Raw genomic sequence first — 19,871 nt, 5'->3', positions numbered from 1 at the left:
TGCACTCACGCAGCATCCTCTGGGACACCCAGGAGAGAAGAGCCCAGACCGCTGCTCCCCATTCAGGCAGAGCCTGACACCCAGCACAGGGAACACAGAGCTGTACAAAAGGAAGGAAAGAGCAGGGGGTAGGAACTCAGGATGTCAAGGGTCCAGCCATGACACTCACAAGCTGTGTGACCTCGGCCAAGTCACCTCCCCTCTACAGTTGATTTCACCGCCCTCTGTAAAGACAGAGGGTGGGACCCCACCGGGATAGAGTGTACCCGAGGGCAGGATATGTACAACTGTTAGCACACCAGGTGTTTTTAGGCAGCACAGGGGATACAGTATTAAGCAACAATGAATCACATCCTGTGAAAGTTTTCAAGTCCTTTTCAAATCTTGCTTAAGAGCATGGATCGGGAGCAAAACTGCTTTGCTTCAAAGACCAGCTCCACTGCTTACGAACTCAATGACCTTGTCCCTCACATATTTTTGTGCCTCAACTTCCTCGTCTATAAAATGGATGTAATAATAATACCGATTCTGGAGTCGCTGTAAGGATTAAATGAGTTACTATGTGTGAAGTGCTTTGCACAGTGCCTGGCGTTCTGCATGTGTCAGCAGCTATTATTCTATCTTGGAGAAAGCCTCACAGTGTGCTAGGGGACCTCTACCACCTGGTGCCTGCTAACATTCTTTGTTCCCAAGAGAAGCAAACGACACTAACCAGCTGGAATTTATAACATTTTGTTCTCTCTTTATTTGTAAGACTTTCTTTCGAGTGATAATGGCCTTCTAGTTACAATCCTGATGTGGATAAATTTTAAAATTAAGAAGTTCATTTTTAACAGGACAGAGGCATCCCCGCCCTCCACGCTTTCACTCTTCCCCCACCTCTCCCCCCAGTCTCCTCCCTCAGCCAGGCGTCAACTGCAACCTGCTCTCCCCTCTTGCCCTAATCAGACTCCCCCTTAATCATTCAAGACCCCGCAGAGCGCCAAATCCACCTGTGGGTCCCCTGAGCCCTTCCTGGAACCGGCCTTGGCAGCAAATTAAAGACACCCAGCCACCGTTTATCTCTGCCTCGTGACTCTCCCTAGTGGGTTCCATCCCCCCACCCCAGGGGCGGGGATCCTGTCGGCGCCGCCTTCTGACCCATGGCCTGACCCTCCTCAAACGCACCCGGAGGCGACTCCGCGGCCCCCGTCGGCGCCCCGCCCCGGCAGTCCCAGCCCCGCCCCGCCGTAGGTTAAGAGGCCCCCAGAGCCAGGAGCTCTGGACAGACGGTCACTTTTGGGGGGGCGAGCTGGTTTGGTTGTCATGGCGACGGCGCGGTTGGCCTGGGCCCTGCGGGCCGGACCTACGGGCGGGAGGCTGCGCGGCCCCCAAGGCACTGGGGGCGCCCGGAGGCTCAGCGGCAGCACGTGGCGGCGGGCGGCCAGGGGCACCAGCCCGGGACGCCGGCTCAGCACCGCCTGGGCGCCGGCCCAGCCCGCCCAAGAGGAGGCCGAGGGCGCCGTGTACGACATCCACTCGCCTGCAGCGGAGGAGCCGTCGTGGACACTGCCCCCCGCGCCCCCGGTGTCCCCCGACTCCCCCGGGCCCCCGGCCGGCCGCTCGCTGGTGCAGCGGGACATCCAGACCTTCCTGAACCAGTGTGGGGCCAGCCCCGGGGAGGCGCGCCACTGGCTCACGCAGTTCCAGACCTGCCACCACTCCGCGGACAGGCCCTTTGCCGTCATCGAGGTGAGAGAGCCCGGCGTCGGCCGGGTCACAGACAGGGGACGGGGGTTGTGTAGCGACGTTTTGCCAGGCATGGCAGGAATACGGACTCTGGGCAGCGGAGCCAGGAAGGGGCTCGACGGAGCCCAGACGAGCGCCTGGGACTGCGCGAGGCTGTGCGCTCCTCGAAAAGTCTCGCGCCCAGCCCGGGTGAGGAGCCTCGGGTCCCCAGCCCGTCAAACGTGATGCACCAGAGAAGTCCTCCCAACCTGGGCGCAGTTAGGGGTTCAGTTGGCAGTTAGGGAACCTGGATAGAAGCCGCCTGCGTCACCCCTCCCCCTATGGTGTCCTACAGTCCAAGGTCGCAGGGAGGAGCGGAGGGAGGAACACTAGTGTGAGATAAGAGGATGGCAAGACCCAGCGGGGCAAAGGGCGAAGCAGGTGGGCGCAGGTGGCCAGAAATGGAGCCTCACAGCTCCTGGGCAGGGTGGGGAGCCCCGAGAGGGCCCTGAGGACCCGGCTGTAGGAGCAAGCGGGTGCAGCAGGAGTCAGGGCCGGTGTCGTGCCCGTTGAACGCCCACTCCTCCGCAGGTGGACGAGGAGGTGCTCAAGTGCCCTAAGGCCGTATCCAGCCTGGCCTTCGCCCTGGCCTTCCTGCAGCGCATGGACATGAAGCCCCTGGTGGTCCTGGGGCTGCCCGCTCCCACGGCATCCTCGGGCTGTCTTTCCTTCTGGGAGGCCAAGGCACAGCTTGCCCAGAGATGCAAGGTGCTGGTGGACGCCCTGCGGCATAATGCCGCCACTGCCGTGCCTTTTTTTGGCGGCGGGTCGGTGCTGGGCGCTGCTGAGCCAGCCCCTCATGCCAGGTTAGTGCTGACCCTGCGTGCCCCTGCGTCCTCAGATCACGCTACTCCACCCGCCCAGCCCCAGACCCGCGGGTCCTGGAGGCAACCTCCTTGAGCACCACGTCTGGCCCCCAGCTATGGCGGCATCGTCTCGGTGGAGACCGACCTACTACAGTGGTGCCTGGAGTCGAGCAGCATCCCCATCCTGTGCCCCATCGGGGAGACGGCCGCCCGCCGCTCCGTGCTCCTGGACTCACTGGAGGTGACCGCGTCCCTGGCCAAGGCGCTGCGGCCCACCAAAATCATCTTCCTCAATACCACGGGCGGTCTGCACGACAGCAGTAACAAGGTGTGTCTCCTCCTTTTGGACCCCACTCCCCGCGACTCTGCGCCAGGCTGAGCCCCTCTCTTAGGTCCCCTGCACGCCTCCCAGACGGGCCCCAGAGTCACTCTCTCTCCAGCCGCATGAGTCGGAAATGGAGTGTCAGGGAAGGACTCAGCCTATGGTGCTCAGATCTGAGTCCCTTACTGGCCAAGGACTTCGGGAGGAAGTAAGGGAAAAGGGGTCAGTGAGGAGAGGTCCGTGGGGCGGGGGCACAGTCCTTGTCCGGCTGCAGGTCGGAGGCTCACCCCCTCGTCCTGGACACAGGTCCTGAGTAACGTGAACTTGCCCGCCGACCTGGACCTAGTGAACAACGCCGAGTGGGTGAGCACCAAAGAACGGCAGCAGATTCGGCTCATCGTAGACGTGCTCAGCCGCCTGCCTCACCACTCCTCGGCCGTCATCACCGACGCCAGCACGCTGCTCACCGAGCTCTTCAGCAACAAGGGTGAGGGCCGGGGCGGGGGGTGCGCCGGGGTTTGGGGAGCCAGGAGAAGCGGCTTCCTCTCCAGACAGTAAAGGCTTCCTGCTCTTGCCAAACCTAGGGGAGGTGAGCAAGGAGGTGGACGGCCCTGGGCTAGAACTTGGGTGGAACTAGACAGATGGGAGGGACTTGGGTGGGTGGGAGGAACCACAGACCCAGCGGAACCAAGTGGAATGGACAGAGCTAGGAAACGTGGGCGGGGTTTGGACGGGTGGGCGGGACCAGGGGCGGGGGAGGGCAAGGGTAGGCGGGACTAGGAGAGGTAGGTGGGACTACAGGCGATAGGCGGAACTTGAGGGACAAACTGCCTGGGGAAAAAGCAAATCCCTGAATGAAAATCGCGCATAAATCTATGCAGATCTTAGGAAGCGTCTCACTATGGAGAGCTCCCAAAGAGAGTAATTGCCCCACTAGCCCCTGTCCTATCTGGAATCCCCATCAGGCTGCGCAAACGGAGGAGCGGAGGGGACCTGGATCTCGGGCCGAACTCACCCCTCCTCCTCCATCCCACCCCCAGGGTCCGGAACGCTGTTCAAGAACGCCGAGCGGATGCTGCGAGTGCGCAGCCTGGACAATCTGGACCAGGGCCTCCTAGTGAACCTGGTCAACGTCAGCTTCGGCAAAAAGCTCCGGGACGACTACTTGGCCTCGCTGCGCCCGAGGTTGCACTCTGTCTACGTCTCTGAGGGGTGAGCCTGCGGGCCCCAGAGGGCAGGGACCAAGGGACAGAGCCGGGGAGCTTTGGACCAAGGAGAGGTCCCAGCCTGCCTCTCCCCCGCTGCGCCAGGTACAACGCGGCTGCCATTCTGACCACGGAGCCTGTACTTGGGGGCACCCCGTATCTAGACAAGTTTGTGGTGAGCTCCAGCCGCCAGGGCCAAGGCTCCGGCCAGATGCTGTGGGAGCGCCTGCGGCGGGACCTGCAGACGCTTTTCTGGCGCTCCCGGGTCACCAACCCCATCAATCCCTGGTAGGTCCCGCCCCTCCCGGCTCTGGGCTGGGCCCCGCCCCCACTCTCCTCTCCAGCTCTGGCCAGCTACGCCCCGGGGACCACCAGCCAGGAAGGCTGGGCCTCCCCTTCTTTCATTAGCCATTCTTCCCCAAGGGAAATGGCCCGCTCAGTGTGGCCCCACATTCCCCAGGGAGTGGACCACACACGGAGCCTGAGATTTCCCTAGAGGCAGAGCACACTTAACCCGGCTCTGCCCGGCTAGGGTAGATTCCTTGAAGACAGTCTCCACCCGGGAAGCAGCCTGCCTCTCCCAGGGTCTGCAGAAATCCAGCACCTCAGGGCTCTATTCCAGGCCGAGTTGCCAAGCTCCGACCCCAGGCCCACTGCATCTCCAGTGGAACACTCCCTCCTCTCTTTCCTTCTGCAGTTATCACCTCATCCCCCACTACTCTGCTCTGTGGGCACCAAGAAGTGAACAGGAACCCCTCCCCGGGCTGCACAGCCAAGGCAGTGTGCAGAGAGCAAAAGAGGGCCTCACTCTAACCCTCCTAGCTGTGTGACTCTGGCTAGTTAGCTAACTTCTCTGAGCCTTAGCTGCTTCTCTGTGAAAAAAGCATACCACCACCAGGCTATTGGCTAATGCTATAAGGATAAAATCAGATTACACACCACAGGTCCTAGCAGAGTGTCCAGCATGTACAGGCATACCCCAGAGATATTGCCAGTTTGGTTCCAGACCTCCACAATAAAGTGAATATTGCAATAAAGTCAATCACATGAATTTTTTGGTTTCCGAATATATATAAAAGTTATGTTTACACTATACTGTAGTCTATTAAGTGTGCAATAGCATTATGTCTTAAAAAAAAGTGTATATACCTTAATTTTAAAATACTTTTATTGCTAAAAACTGCTAACCATCACTTGAGCCTTCAGTGAATAATCACCTATTTGCTGGTGAAGGGTTTGAAATATTGCAAGAATTACCAAAATGCAACACAGAGATACGAAGTGAGCAAGTGCTGTGGGAAAAATTACCCTGATAGACTTGCTCCACACAGGGTTTCCACAAACCTTTAATTTGTAAAAAACGTAGTACCTGCAAAGCACAATAAAGTGAAGCGCAATAAAACGAGGTATGCCTGCAGTAGGTCCTCAGAAAATGAACCAGTGAGCAGTGAGCGCTGGCCTTGCCTAAAACCTGTCTCCCACCTCCACCAGGTACTTCAAGCACAGCGATGGCAGCTTCTCCAACAAGCAGTGGATCTTCTTCTGGTTTGGCCTAGCCGACATCCGGGACTCTTACGAGCTGGTCAACCACGCCAAGGGGCTGCCAGACTCCTTCTGCAAGCCAGCTTCTGACCCAGGCAGCTGACCCTCTCTACCAGCCCTGCAGGCCCTGGGACAGCCAGGGTGGACCAAAAGCCATGCCTGCTGAAGGTGACCCGAGGCAGCCACAGGCCAGACCAGGCTTGTTGGCTGAGTGAGCTGCAGAGAAGGCAGCAGCCCCTACTCTACCCTGCCCAGAGGGGGGCACCCAAGTGAGGACAAGTGCAGGAAGGAGAAGGGCCTGCCCAAGACCCCCTCCTTGCTCCAAAGCCACAACCAGATGGCCTTGAATTTTCAGTGTAGGGATTTGGGGGGAGGAGGGCTTGCCTTTGAGGGCTCTACTCAAGGCTTGAGGGTGGGCCAGTGTCTGTGGTCTCTGTGCTGTTTTGAGGCTCCCTTGCCCAAAATATCACCCACATCTGCCTGATATTCTACCATTCGTTTTAGTTCCTTCGGGTCTTGCAACTTTTCAGGAGACCTTGATTAAAATGCAAATACTTGTCTGAAAGTCAGCTCACACTTGAAAGGAAATTAGCAGTGACCCTCTGGAAACAAGATGTTGAGGGCTGGGGGACCTCTTCCTAGAGGGAAGAGAGGAGCTAAATGAGGCCGAGGCCCCCAGATGAATGCTGCCACCACCTCCCTCCCCCAGCTGTCAGCAGTCCCGAGAGACTCCCCTACCCCTTAGTTAGGAAACATCTTCCATGCCACAGACCAGACTGACAGCAGCCCCAGCTCCCTTTCCAGGCAGGGCTCAGGGCCAAGCCCAGACTTGGATGTTTTCCCCTGGGCCCCCCTGGAGGTTGTGTCTCCATCTTTGCAGGAAGAGAACATCTCAGACGGGTAGGAGTCCAAAGCCTGAGGTTTCATTTCACATTTCTGTCCCCCACCGTGTGCCAGGAACCATACTGGCTGCTGGGGCTACTTTCTGTCAGGAGGTGTGCGGACGAGTAGGGAGAGGGTCACCATGGCGCACACACGGGGCTGCTGTGACACAACCCACCCCCAAGAGAGGGATGGTGTCCCGTACATATCTGGGCGTGGGCATCAGACAGACCTGACCTGGAACCCAGCTCTGTGGCCTGAGGCAAGCTGCTCACCTTCTCTGAGCCTCCATTTCCTCACCTGTGAAATGAAAACTCCTCAGCCTCATAGTGACACTTATCAGTTCTCTCCCTCCAGCTGCCCTCACCAAAGGTTTCTTCGAAAAGACCTGGCACCAAATGGGGAGGAAAAGCTAAGCCACGAGAGGGACTGAAGTGAAAGGTCAAAGCATATACCACAGGGAGCATTCGGAGACTTGAAAAGAGAGCCAAAGGACTGTGGGAACTCTCAGAACAGGGGGAAGATCATGGGCGGATCAAGGTGGGGCTTAACCAGATATGGTATTTCAAGAAACCCGAGATCAATCCCAGCCAATGGCTAAGTGCCCCGTGGGGAGAACAGAGAAGCAAAGCCAAATGTCTATATAAAATGTTTATTTTCGGAGGACTGTGTGGTCTGGTGTTTGGGCGGGCACTCACCCCCACCAGGCCAACCACGGAGCTGGAAACAGAAGGCCAGAGGCAGGAAGCTGGCTGCTGCCTGTCCCACCCCTGCAAACCCCAGAGTAAACTGGGGCCTGCTCTACCCTCAAGGTGGGTGACAGCTAGTGCTGTTTCTGCCCCAGCACACCCTGAGAGCCCACATGACTTCCGTGGTGCCCGGCCCCTCTGCTCCTCCTGGGCCTGAGCCACGTGTCAACGTGCACACTCACTCGCTCTCAGTCTCAGAAAAGCACTGCGGAGCCTAGCTACATCTGCCAGGTTCAAAAAGGGCTGTTTCACATTGGCTCTCTTCCAGTTCTCCTCTGTCTCCCACTCTCAGTACCCCACCCTAGCCCTGCCTTACTCCCTTCCCTGGGACAGGAGACCCAAGGGAGCAGCTGGCCTCAGCTCTCCTCATAACAAACAGGAAAAAGAAACCTGTAAGGCAGAGTCATCAGGGCTCCCACCTCACCAAGGCCCAAGCCCAGGAACTGGGGAAGAGACCTGCCTCTTACCAACACACGCACACACATGCGTACGCACACACATGCACACAACGCAAGTGATCAAACAAACAGACCAAAAAGCATAAGTAAACATAACTGGGCCAGCAAGGAGGAAGGTAGGGTAGCCCTCACTGGCTCCCTGCACCCATCTCAGACTCCCGCGGTGCAACTCAGCCGTCGGTGGCCAGGATGACAGCGGCCCCAAAGATGCCCACGCTCTCTCCAAGGAGCTTCATCTGGTTCCAGAACTCAACACGCCGCGTGTTATGCCAGTAGGCAACGTTGCCATCAACGAGCAGCATAACCGGGGGCAGCAGAACAGCCAAGATCTGGGCAGCCAGGGTCACGTAGTAGCCTGACAGGAAAGCCAGGGCCAGGACGCCATACAGCACGAAGAAGAGCTGGATCGTCAGCTCCCCGCCCGGGAGATGGTTCAGGTACGCCAGCCGGTCCTCCTTGCTGTGCTGCAGCGAGTAGGCCTAGAGACACACCATCCTCTAAGGCTCTCCAACAGGCTGAGGAGCCTGTCTGGGTAAGGCCACCCCTGGCATGCAAGCAGCCCCTACAAGGTGGGCTTCTGACTCCCCTCTCAGACTTGGGGCTTTCGGAAAGTAAAGCCTGTGTCTCCCCATCTGACTAGGGAGCTCCATGGGGTTAGGACCTCTGTCTCTCCTCACTCTGGGGTCTCAGAAGGGAGGAGGTTCCACGGTCAGACCGGGGCTCTCACCTCTGAATACAGAGCTCTGCACATGGGAGATGGTGCCCAGCAACTAAGATGAAGCCAAGTGACTTGGGGCCTGTTCACGTCCCCATCCACACTGGCCTCCCCGAGCACCAGGGAGGACATAACTGGCTACACTAGGCAGCCCCATCAGCTCTAAGTGGCAGAGTCCCATCTGGGACCTGAACTCTACCCAACCTCTCCTTTGTCCCCTCTCCCAGTCCCCTGGGGGCTGAAGCCATGAGAGGACCCGTCCCGCTTGCTCTTCTGGCTCTCAGGCTTGGGACTGAAGGGTCAACCCATCCTCTTCTCTCCCCAGTGGCAATAATGCCGGAAGAAGGGCCTCTCGGCCAGGTCTCAGGCACTTGAAGGGCCCCCGAGGCCCAGAATTTGGCAGGGGCCACTGCCGGGAGCCAGGCACGGGCTCACTTCTCACTCCCAGTCAGGCACCTCCAGCCCACAGTCCCCCAACCTACCACGCAGATGAGGTAGATGCCCAGGAAGACCTGGCCGGTGGACTGGAGGGAACGGCTGCGGGGTTTCCGACGGTACAGCTCCCCAGCACCGCTGGCCAGCACAAGAAAGCCACCGATGATGGCAACTGTGCGAGAGTACATACGGACCTAGGCCGAGGTGAGGGGACCCCAGTCAGGACCTGAAGCCACCACACTTCTCCTGGCTCCCCGGAGCGCAGAGCTGCCCATCTCTATACATCTCATTCCACCTGATGCACCCTCTTACCGTTTCCAAGTGTGGTGGGCAGGTAGAGCAGAGATAGGTAATTTTTTTTTACCAGAAGCAGAAACGGAGGCCCAGAGGGGTTAATAAAATTGTCCAAGGTCCTACAGAAAGTAAGTGGCAGAACCCAGATACCAAGCGTTGCCCCCCTCCCCACCCCCAGGTCTGCACACTCGAAGCCCAATGTTCTTTTTGCTGTATAGTATACGCTGTTCCATAACTAACCATTGATCTCACTGTCCTATAGCTATTCACACATCTGCCTCCCCTGTTGGACTGACAGTCCACTCCTTGCGGGTAATGCCTTGGTCCAGGCTTATCTCCAGGCCTGTAGTGCCTGGCACAGGTCCTGGCATCTACAGGCTTAAATGCTGCCCTAGGATTAGATAAATTTCATAAAATCGGTTGGGTGGACCAGGTACTCTCTAAGGTCCCTTTTGCCCTAAGAGTCTGAGATAACTAATGGTTTAAAGGGTTCTGGGAACCAGGTGACCTGGGTTCTGGTCACACCTGTAATGCTAACTGTGGTGTAACTTTGGGAAAGTCTGTTTTGCATCTCTGGACCTCAGTTTCCACACTCTGAAGGGGAGGTTTGCGTGGTGTCTAAGGTCCTTCCATTCTCGCCGTCTGTAATAACCTCTACGCGCCTGGGGGTTCAGCCTTTCCAGGCTTCGCACTGTGCTCCTGGATAGCACCAGGCATCGCCCAACTGTCCCGGGCATTGGCTCCCCAACACCCCAGCGAAGTCCCACTTAGGGCCGAGGCGCTCACCTTCAGCCAGTCCCCGTAGTGGACGTAGCCCCCGATGTAGGCGGCGTAGGTACTAATGGCCAGCTGGAGTGCGGCCCCCAGAGCGAACCAGCGCCGCTTCACTCCAAAGGACATGAAGCTAGCGCACAGCACGGCCGCCCCCATGTCGAAGTACAGGTAGGGCACTGGGATGTCGGGCTTCCTGCGAGCCGGGAGGGGGGAAGGAACGAGGACAGCATGAAGCACAGAAGGAAGCGGGGAAAAGAGCCTTGAGACCCCTTAGGTTCCCGCAAGCTCCACTGCTTCCCCAAACCGGCGGCCCCTCTCATAGCTAGGACCCCCCCACACTCCGCTCCACGCCCACCTTGCTCCGGACCAGAGTCCCCAACAAGTCCAAGGTCCCAATTCCTCCCAGTCCAAGGGTCCCAACTTCTGGGCCGCAACTTCTTCCCCACCTCACCGCACCCTCGTTGCTGGGACAGGCCGGACCGCCCCCACCGCGTTCGGCGGCCGCGCGGGCCTGCTCACCGGCGCGCCTCGGCCCTCTCAGCGTACAGCATGAGCTGGCTGAAGCAGCCCCAGAACGGGCAGCGTGTGAGCAACACCGAACCCAACTGCATGATCAGCTGCAGCATCCACCGTCGCGAACCTATCTTCGACGCCATCTTGAGGAAGGGCAGTCCGCCGCGGCCTCACCCCGCGGCCCAGGAGGCCGGCGCGAGGACGCGACGTACAACTTCCGGCTCTCGCGGGGTTTTTTTTCCCCCACTTCCGTCAGGAAACAAAGCTCTCGCTCTCTAGTTCTGGACCGAAGGAAGTGTTTTAGCTGCAGGGTTGTCTTTCCTTCTGCCCATGGAGGCTCAAGGGTCCCTTCTTGTAGCTGCAAAGTTGAAAACTAGAGTAGAGGAAGGAACAGTAAGCGAACTAGCCTTTGAATGCAGCTAAACTTAGGCTCCAACCCCTAATGCAACCCTGTGACTTTGGGCATATCGCTACACTTTCCAAGATTCATCTGGGAAACGGAGATGACGCCTATCTCACAGGGTTGTTGTGAGGTTTAAATGTGACAGTGTTGGTTCGAGCACATAGTAGGGGTTCAATAAATGGTACACAACACACACCCCAGAGGAAATCCCTCTGCTTCTGTTAAAGCTGAAAGTAGAAGGTTTTCCCCATAATTCAGAAAGACACATGCACCCCAATGTTCATTGCAGCACTACTTACAGTAGCCAGGACATGGAAGCAACCTAGCCAGGACATGTCCATCAACAGAGGAATGGATAAAGAAGATGCGGTACATATATACAATGGAATATTACTCAGCCATAAAAAGGAACAAAATTGGGTCATTTGTAGAGACATGGATGGACCGAGAAACTGTTAAGAGTCTTTACAGAATGAAGTAAGTCAGAAAAACAAATATCATATATTAACGCGTATATGTGGAATCTGAAAAAATTGGTATAGATGAACTTATTTACAAAGCAGAAATAGAGACACAGATGTACAGAACAAACATATGGATACCAAGGGGGAAAGGAGGGGGTATGATGAATTGGAAGACTGAGATTGACATATATACACTATTGATACTACGTATAAAACAGATAACTAATGAGAACCTACTGTATAGCACAGGGAACTCTACTCAATGCTCTGTGGTGACCTAAATGAGAAGGAAAACCAAAAAAGGGGGATATATGTATACATATAGCTGATTCACTTTGCTGTACAGTAGAAACTAACACAATATTGTAAAGCAACTATACTCCAATAAAAGTTAAAAAAAAAAAAAAAAGAGGTTTTCCTAAGAGCCACTTGTAGAGAAGTGTGATCTTGGTCTGGCTTCCTTCTGTCCCCTGAGAGAAGAGAGATCTGATGTGGACATATGGGACAACTCAGGCAGTCCATTTCTCCAGCTCCGACGCTCCCACTCTAGCCCAAACTACCACCTTTTGTCAGTTTAGCTGCACCAGGTTTCCAACTGGTCTTCCCCACTTCTCCTTTGGTGCTGTCTGTTCTTAGTTCCTCTATTTTATGTTCTCATAACCAAAAGGCACCCTTCCTTTGAATCAGCACAGTGGCAATTATATATTTGTGATTTTTTTGTTGTCATTGATGACAAGATTAACACTAGACTGTGAGCTCCATGAGGGCAAGGACAGTGTCTGGTTTCTGTTTACAATTATATCCTCCGGGCCTAGTAGACAGGATGCATTCAGGAAATGTGTGCCGAACAGATAAATAAATGAAAAGGTGTTACTGCTATTTCTTGCCTGAGGAATCATTTGCTGAATAAGTAAATGAGCAAAAGTTCTGGACACTCTGGGATTGCCACCACAAAGCCACCCCCACCTATCTTCCTGCACACCCCACCACCACCCTGCAACATACAAATTCATCTTCTGATATTCAAGTTAAGACTCTACAAGCACTTCCACAAGGCCATTTAATTCAGTTTTCATTCCCTGGGAAAGGGGCCTCCTGCCCAAGAAACATTTCTGACAATATGAATTTAAAATTCCCAATCAGCCAGTGAAAGCTTGGGACAACAAAACACCTTTTCACATCTAATTTCTTACAAAGTCACTAGGATAAAGCCTGGGTATGTGAGAAGGGATGTATCCAGGCAGAAAACTAGGGAATGAGATTGTGTGATTGCGGGGTGGGAAGACGCCGGTCAAGGGGAATGAGAAAAAAGACTGGGTTAAAGGTCATTTTGCCTTCCCCTCCCACCCCTCCCACCCCCTACCACATGAGGCAAGTTTTCTTCACCAAAATGCAGGCACATACTACAGAATCAACTTTCCAACTGATTTTCTTTTTCCAATCTCCTCACCCAACCCCGATTCAAACGGGACAAGACGCACAGCCATCGGGAAGGAGCTAAGGTGTTGAGAACTGGGATAGTGTACATCCACAAGATAGTTCTAGGAGCCTGCCTGGGTTGTGCCCACGGGAACAGTACCCTTACCCCACCTCCATCATAACTTTAGCAACCAGTTTCTGATCAAGTCCCCAACAGCAGAGGCCAGGGACATGTGTGAGGAAGGGGAAGGAGATGAGGATTAATGCTTTCCTTGTACCCATCCCACCCCAGTTCCCTCTGGTCTTCAGTTTCTACCTTTTAGTGTCCTCTTCCCCAAAGAAGTGTTGAGGACTAGGGGCCAGATCCCTCTTTTTCTAGGGCTGGAAAAGATGGCATTGTGCTAGATCGGGGGAAATACGTGAGGAGGGTGGTTGGCCCTCGGCCCTGAGAGATGAACACAGCCATTTCTCTCCCCTCCCACCATTCCTCCCACCCTGCCTGGGCAGACAACTGAGCCCCGAAGACTTCTAAGGACCATCCCTTTTCCTCTCTCACAGCTTCATCTTCTCCCCCTCCTCCAGCTGCCTCTCTAGAGGGCTCCCCTGCTCTCCAGTTCTCCTGGGGCCCCACCTGCACTTGCACTCAACCATGACCACAGCCACATTGACTAGAATGGTGCCCGATACCTAGCCAAGGCAGAGCTGGGGCTCCGCACTGCTTAGCACCGCGCCGCCAGCCGCCCAGGGCCACCACAAGTCATGCTACCCAGGTCAGCCACACACAAGCGCCACAGGTGGTCCAGCTTCCCAAAGGCCCACCGCAGGTCAGTCGCAGACCCAGGGGTTGCTGGTCAGCAGCAGCAGCATGCCTGCTGTCCGGATGCCCGCCACATCTTTAACTTGACATGCTGCAGCAGGCTGCCTACAATAGAGAGCTGGCCCAGCGCCTGCAGGGCTGCAAAGGCCTCAGCCTCCTGCTTGCTGACGTCGGTCCCAGCCAGAGAGCACCTCCAGGCTGGCGCCCCTGACTCGCTGTGCCGGTTCCCAGCCAGCCCTGCCCGCACAGGTGGAAGAGGCCCCTGGCTCCAGCAGTGCCCAGCTCAGCCCGGCTGTGTGGCTCAGGTCCAGCTGCCCCAACTTTCCCAGGCCCCACAGGCTGCAGGGCTCCAGGGTAGCAAGCAGGTTGTGATAGGTCTAGACAGAGCAGAGAGCACAGGGTGATGGAAAAGTCTGGGCACAGGTGAGCCAGCTGGTATGGCTGAGGGCCAGATGCTCCAGGAAACCCAGGCCCCTCAGCCAGGGCTCCACCAGCCAGATCCCACGGGACACTGTGAGAAAGCAGCGGCACCACAGTCCCCACAGGCCCTGGAAGGAGCCACCTGCCAGGTGGCTGAGACTACTGTGGCTCAGCTCCAGGAGCTAAACGGTCAGGGAGCCCGGGAGGGGGCTGAGCAAGTGGAGGCCCCCACAGTCCACACAGTGCCCAAGGCTGGGCAGGTACATGGTGCTGGCCACGCTGCCGCCAGACTCCCAGCAAGGCCAATGCCACCATTGTGGCCACGGTCACCGTAAGGAAGGAGTGGCCACACCTGCCCCATCCTTGCCCCGTGAGGGGCTGGAGTGAGGGTGGCACCGGGCCGTCATGGATGCTGAGAGCCCACGCCACCCTCCTCCACCCAGGAGCCCGGGGAAGCACGGTGACGCCAGGAAAGAAAAATACACGCAAACACCATTCAGAGGTCGCGCCATGTTGCCAGGTCCCCCAACATGGTCTCAAGGTCACCTTCCCTCCATCTCCCAAGATTTTACCTGCTACCTAGGCTTCTGGCAAAAGCCAAAATTTCAGCCTGAGACCCCAGCAACCAGATCCCCCAGCCCCAGACACCCGCCCCCCCATTCCATTATTCCTACTAGGATGACAGACAATCGAGGAAGGCGGCCTTTTTAATCCTCTCGACCTTTTTTACTCACACTCCACACCCCACCTCACTTATTTCCCACACGATCGCAGGAGAAACGCTGCCTTCTCCTACAAGAAGAGCTTCAGCTAGATCCTGGCCTAATTTGGCCACTGAGGTCAGGGACTCAGGCGGAAGCCCTGGGCACTCACATATATTCCTGGCACTACTTGCTGAGTGCAATCCCAGCCCAGGAATGGCAGAGGAAGCTCAGCTCTAGTTACCTGCCTTGCTGGCCTCCTGCCAGAGCCCCACCCCCCAAAGCAGGAGCAATCAGCTCTCAGGAAGCCATAATCCTGAGGGTGGGGATGGAGGACAGGTTGAGGAAATCTCCAAGGCCTTTTGGCCTTATATCCAGGGGAGCAGGACCCTGCCCTGCTTTTCTAAGAGCAGGTGTTCCCCCCTCCACCTCTTTCTCCCTTCTGGAGACCCAGGCCCTCCTCTACTTCTTGTCAGGATGGCAGCTGGAGGCCCCTTGGAGCCCTCCCTCAAGTGAGGAAGCAGCCAGGTGTCTCTTCTTTCATTCTTACTTCCTGCCTAAGACATCTGGACGCAAAGGAAGGGAATGCTCGCTCTTGTTCTCACTAGGCCAAAGGTCAAAGTACTCCACTCTGGCCTTCCAGGAGTACCCAGCATCTCCTTCTGAAACAGAGGGGTCTGGGGCCAGGGTACCCCGTGCTTCTGCCTTGCCCTGGGAGGCTAAACAAGTTACTTTCTCTCTAGGTTCCTGAGTGTGCTCACGAGCCCCACCCAGCAAACTCTTAAAGAGAATAATAATAATGGCCGTATGGAAGAGATGGTTACCAAGGGCCAGGCATCTCATTAAAGGCTTCATTTAATTCTCAACTAAGACACTCATTTCACAGATGCGGGAACTGATGCTTGGCCGGGCAAGGTAAGTTGCCAAGTCATACTGCTAACTAGTGGCAGAGGTGAAATCTGACATGACTCAGGCTTCTTTGAATCCAGGCAAGCGCCTAACCACTAAGCGACAAGGCCCCAAAGAGTGGGCCACTGTTTCCCATGCCAGCCAAACATGCCCCTAAGAAGTCAAGGTCCCAGGTGAATAATACAGATGATGCCCAGAATGGTAAGAGCAGCTGAGCCACCACCAACGTGGGAAATTAGTCTCGGCTTGTGGTTGATCAGACTTGAGCCCCTTTGAATTAATTCAAGTGTGATCTCGTTCAAGCAAATTATACCGGAAAAACTTGAGGAATCAGTCAATAATCTTTGAGAAAACATTACACACAGAGGGTTGCCAGAGACTAGAACTCAGCACAAGTTCCAGTTTTCAAAAGTCGATAAATGTAACAACAGTTAACAAAATTTAAAAAGAGCTCATGAAACAGGTAGTCTCATCAGTTACCGAAAGCATGATGGCCACTAGGTGCCCATGTGAGTCTACCCAAACAAGTTTATTTCCCTTTTTGGTAAGAGTTGTCATGTGGCTATCACAGACAAACATCTGGATCTTATTAAAGTCTCTCATGATATCCCTTTAGATAACATGAAAAGACAGTTTATAAAAACTGGAACACAACATTGGGATGGATAACTAGTATATTAGATTATAGCACCAAAATTTTTTAAAAGCTCTTAAGAGGCTGGAATAGTTGGCTAAAAATAAGCCATTTCACTGGAGAAGACAAGACAGCTCCCAGTCATATCTGCCTGTTTAGCTACTTCAGTGACCCTCACTCAAGGACATAAAGAGCAAGGACTAGAGTGCAGGAGACCGGAGCTCTAGCCTCAGTTCTAGAGCTGCTGCGTGGAGGACCAAACAGCGAGGTACAGCTATCACACGTTGCTTTTCAAAGTAATGAGCTCCCCATCAATGGAAGTGTTCGAGTAGGGGCAGCCTGTCAAGGATGCTATAAGAGTGGATATTTAAACTGGGAGGCAGTTTAAATATCCATACAAGCTCCAAAATCGTTGGCATTTTTCAGTGCTAGGATACCTGTGCTGAGCTTCGGACACCACACCTGGGCCACCCCTGGAACTAGAAGCATCCTGTCTAGAAGCACACTGTTCACACACTGCCTTCTGGAGTTACATGGCTGCATATCCTTCCATTAGCCAGTGCATGTGAATGACGGCACGACACTTTCATAAAGGTTAATCTGAGCAAGAACTGAACTGTATTTGACAGGAGCATGCATTGTAGGGGTCAAGGGACCACGGCTATAATCACTCCCCCTTGCAAACATCCTCAGCTGAATTCCCTTCTCCCACCACAGTACAGACCTGATAAACCTCCCATCCTGCTTATACCTAACCATCCACTCTCTGTGTCTACACCAAGTCACTCAATATGACTCACACAGTGGCCACGCGGTTACACCCTAATGCTTGAGCAAGCACCTCTGAAGAGCACTCAGCAATCTTAAGGTAGTTCCCTCACGTGTTTACTGAGCCACTGGCCACATACTCCTTCACCCCCAGCTCCCTGCCAAATCTACAAACTCACCTGCAACGGTACTATCTTCTCCTTCCTTCCTCTTTATTATGGAGGAAGAGCCCCCTTCAATCAGAGGCCAAAACCCCTACTGTGGCCATGGATCCTCATCCGCTTCTCGGCATTCAGGACGAGGTCACAACTCCTCAAAGTCTAGCTCCAGCCCACTCCTCTCCTCTGAACTCCAAGCTCGTTATCCAGCTGCCCATTTGCCATCTGCTCTCCAGCTTTTCATGGGTGAGACAAAATAACAGAACTCCACTTTCCCACAAACCTCTTCCCCTCCCACTGTTGGCCATCCACTCAGATGTCATTCTTAGTTCCTCTTTCTCTGACCACCTTGCCCTCACATCCAATCTATTAGCCAGTCAATCAGTCCTGCAGTGTTTCTGCCACCACCATCTCTTCCCTGAACCACTGCAACAGGCTCTTAATGCCAACGGTCTTTCTGCTTTCACTGCTGCCATCTAACATCAGCCTACATCCCCTGACAGCTTAAAACCCTCTAACACCTTCCCACTGTGTCTGAGAGCAGAGATTCCAGTCCCTGCTACAATGGCTACAAGGCCCTGCGTGATCTGGCTGCTGCCAAGTCCTCCATCTTGCTCACCAGGCTTCAGCCTCCTACATTCTAGCAGTTCCTAAGCATCCCTAAGCTCCTGTCAACCTCAACTTTACCTCCTGCTGGCCCCTCTAACCAAGCGCCCTTTGCTGGCGCCTTGTTCTTCAGATTTCAGCTTCAATTGCATCTCAGGAGCCATCCCAGAATACTCTCTTTAGAGCAGTACACGCACCTCCCTACAGTAAGCATAAGCGACTACTTTAAGACTAACTGCTGCAGTCAGCCTCAGGATTAGCTGGGGGAAAGGGAGGAGAGGTTGGTTGAGAAGTCACTGGAGAACTGCCTTACCTTGCCAGTTCAGGAACTTAGTTTTTTAGTCTTTTCAACAAAACTGGAAATTTGGGAGGCCACAATCTGACCTACCTTGGTCCTAGCTGCCAAAGTCTGCTCTGGAGAAACCTGGGGGAGGGCCCCGGTGCTGTTCAAGCTGGAACCCGGTAAACCCTCCTCCCCAGCTCCTCCCATGTTCTTTACTGGTCCCTCATCCTTTTTCCAAATTTGACTTCAAGCTTTCCTCAAAACTCAGTCAGCCTGGACCACTTTTCATCTTGGCTCAGGCAACTCATCCGGTTATTAAACTGATGACTTTCAAAACTCTACCTTCAGTCTTACCTTGATGGCTGGATGCTAGGGAATAATACATTATCCTCGCCTTAGGGCCTCAAAATTCCTCATCAGACCATTTAAGATAAACCCAAATAACTATAATGCAGGTTATACATGCCACACGGTATGAGTGATATAAACAAATTGTAGGAACCCCTTTCCATTTTCACTGTCAAAGATGGCTTCACAGGTGGCACTGAAGCAAGATATTGCAGGAAAAGACAGAGAAGATAAAATAAAATAGAACAGATTATTGAGCTTGGAAGTAATCTTAGAGATCACCTAGCCCCCATACCTTTTACATGTATCAGTTCTAAGGTGCCAACTGATTAAAGAGTGCACTCTGTGGGCTGGGGATGAGGGAACTGGTGGGCAAGTTTCTTTTGACATGGTGAAGCACGCTGCATTTTCAGAAATGCAAGGGTCAGGGAGAAGGGTGTTAACATCTAGAGGATATGAAAGATGTCAATAATGTTTTGGGGGGTGGTAGATGGAACATATTTGCCTTGCTTTCTCATTTTCCCGTAACAAGCCATGTAAGGTTTTTATAATAAAGAAGAACAAACCCATTGTGAAACTTCATTGCCCAGCAGCAGTCTATCTCCAGTGGATGGCAGCCCAACAGCACCCCTTTTTCACCTGTAAAGTACTTCACGCCATTATGTTAAACCCCTTAAGTCTAGGCAGTACATGACGATTTCACGTTTCTTAAAGGGGAACGTTCTGGCACCGGCGGCCTCCAGCAGGGATGGGAAAGCAAATCTGCCACGTAAACAATGACTATCCTCCAACCCAGATGACCAATCCCAGTTCCCAAACTCTTGTCCCCAGCCTGTCCCCACAACACATCCCGTACAATGCAGCTTCTAAGCTTCTAGTATTACACATTCTCAGTATCCTCCACATCAGCAGGACAGTAGATTCTATTTCTGTGCATGACTGAAAGCCCTCTACATCTTCCTTTACCAGTATGTCTTATGGGAAAACAGATTTTTGACACACACACTCTTACCTTCAAAAATGTCAAGGAGGGCTTCCCTGGTGGCACAGTGGTTGGGAATCTGCCTGCCAATGCAGGGGACGCGGGTTCGAGCCCTGGTCCAGGAGGATCCCACATGCCGCGGAGCAACTAAGCCCGTGCACCACAGCTGCTGAACCTGCGCTCTGGAGCCCGCGAGCCACAACTACTGAAGCCCGCACGCCTAGAGCCCGTGCTCTGCAACGGGAGGCCACCGCAATGAGAAGCCCGTACACCGCAATGAAGAGTGGCCCCCGCTCGCCGCAGCTGGAGAGGGCCCACGCCCAGCAACAAGGACCCAATTCAGCCAAAAATAAATAAAATTATTTTTTAAAAAATGTCAAGGAGCCTTTACCATGAATCAGTGGTTCCTAGGCTACAGCCCCTTAGCTAATATTGAAGTGCTTGAGCAATATTCAATACACGAAACATAAATCAGCAATGAGCTGTTCAGACTTACA

General features: G+C 54.3%; 3 protein-coding genes across 4 annotated transcripts in view; 1 reads left to right on the top strand and 2 right to left on the bottom strand.

Moving 5' to 3' along the window:
- The window catches only part of PYY (peptide YY), a gene marked incomplete at its 3' end in the record, with an annotated part of 51,986 nt that extends 34,724 nt beyond the window's left edge, over nt 1–17,262 (bottom strand). Inside the window, exon 1 of the mRNA XM_082678477.1 lies at nt 17,177–17,262. The remainder of the gene's footprint in view (nt 1–17,176) is intronic.
- On the top strand, nt 1,291–7,180 carry NAGS (N-acetylglutamate synthase). Of its 2 annotated transcripts, XM_082678421.1 has the most exons (7): nt 1,291–1,731; nt 2,299–2,573; nt 2,688–2,901; nt 3,202–3,382; nt 3,936–4,107; nt 4,206–4,388; nt 5,592–7,180. In XM_082678421.1, the coding sequence occupies exons 1-7, from the start codon at nt 1,306–1,308 to the stop codon at nt 5,743–5,745; spliced, it is 1,605 nt and encodes a 534-aa protein (XP_082534547.1). In that variant the 5' UTR covers nt 1,291–1,305; the 3' UTR covers nt 5,746–7,180. The 2 variants fall into 2 exon arrangements, with proteins under 2 accessions (XP_082534547.1, XP_082534546.1); XM_082678420.1 differs by lacking the exon at nt 4,206–4,388 and having other exon boundaries at nt 1,294–1,731.
- On the bottom strand, nt 7,188–10,611 carry TMEM101 (transmembrane protein 101). Its single transcript, XM_082678422.1, has 4 exons — nt 10,469–10,611; nt 9,962–10,142; nt 8,929–9,075; nt 7,188–8,210 (listed from the first exon to the last, which is right to left on the bottom strand). The coding sequence occupies exons 1-4, from the start codon at nt 10,603–10,605 to the stop codon at nt 7,902–7,904; spliced, it is 774 nt and encodes a 257-aa protein (XP_082534548.1). The 5' UTR covers nt 10,606–10,611; the 3' UTR covers nt 7,188–7,901.
- Nucleotides 17,263–19,871: the final 2,609 nt, after the last annotated feature.

The sequence above is a fragment of the Grampus griseus genome (assembly GCF_964374135.1).
Source record: "Grampus griseus genome assembly, chromosome: 20".
Lineage (NCBI taxonomy): Eukaryota > Metazoa > Chordata > Mammalia > Artiodactyla > Delphinidae > Grampus > Grampus griseus.
This window is presented reverse-complemented; position numbering and strand designations above follow the sequence as displayed.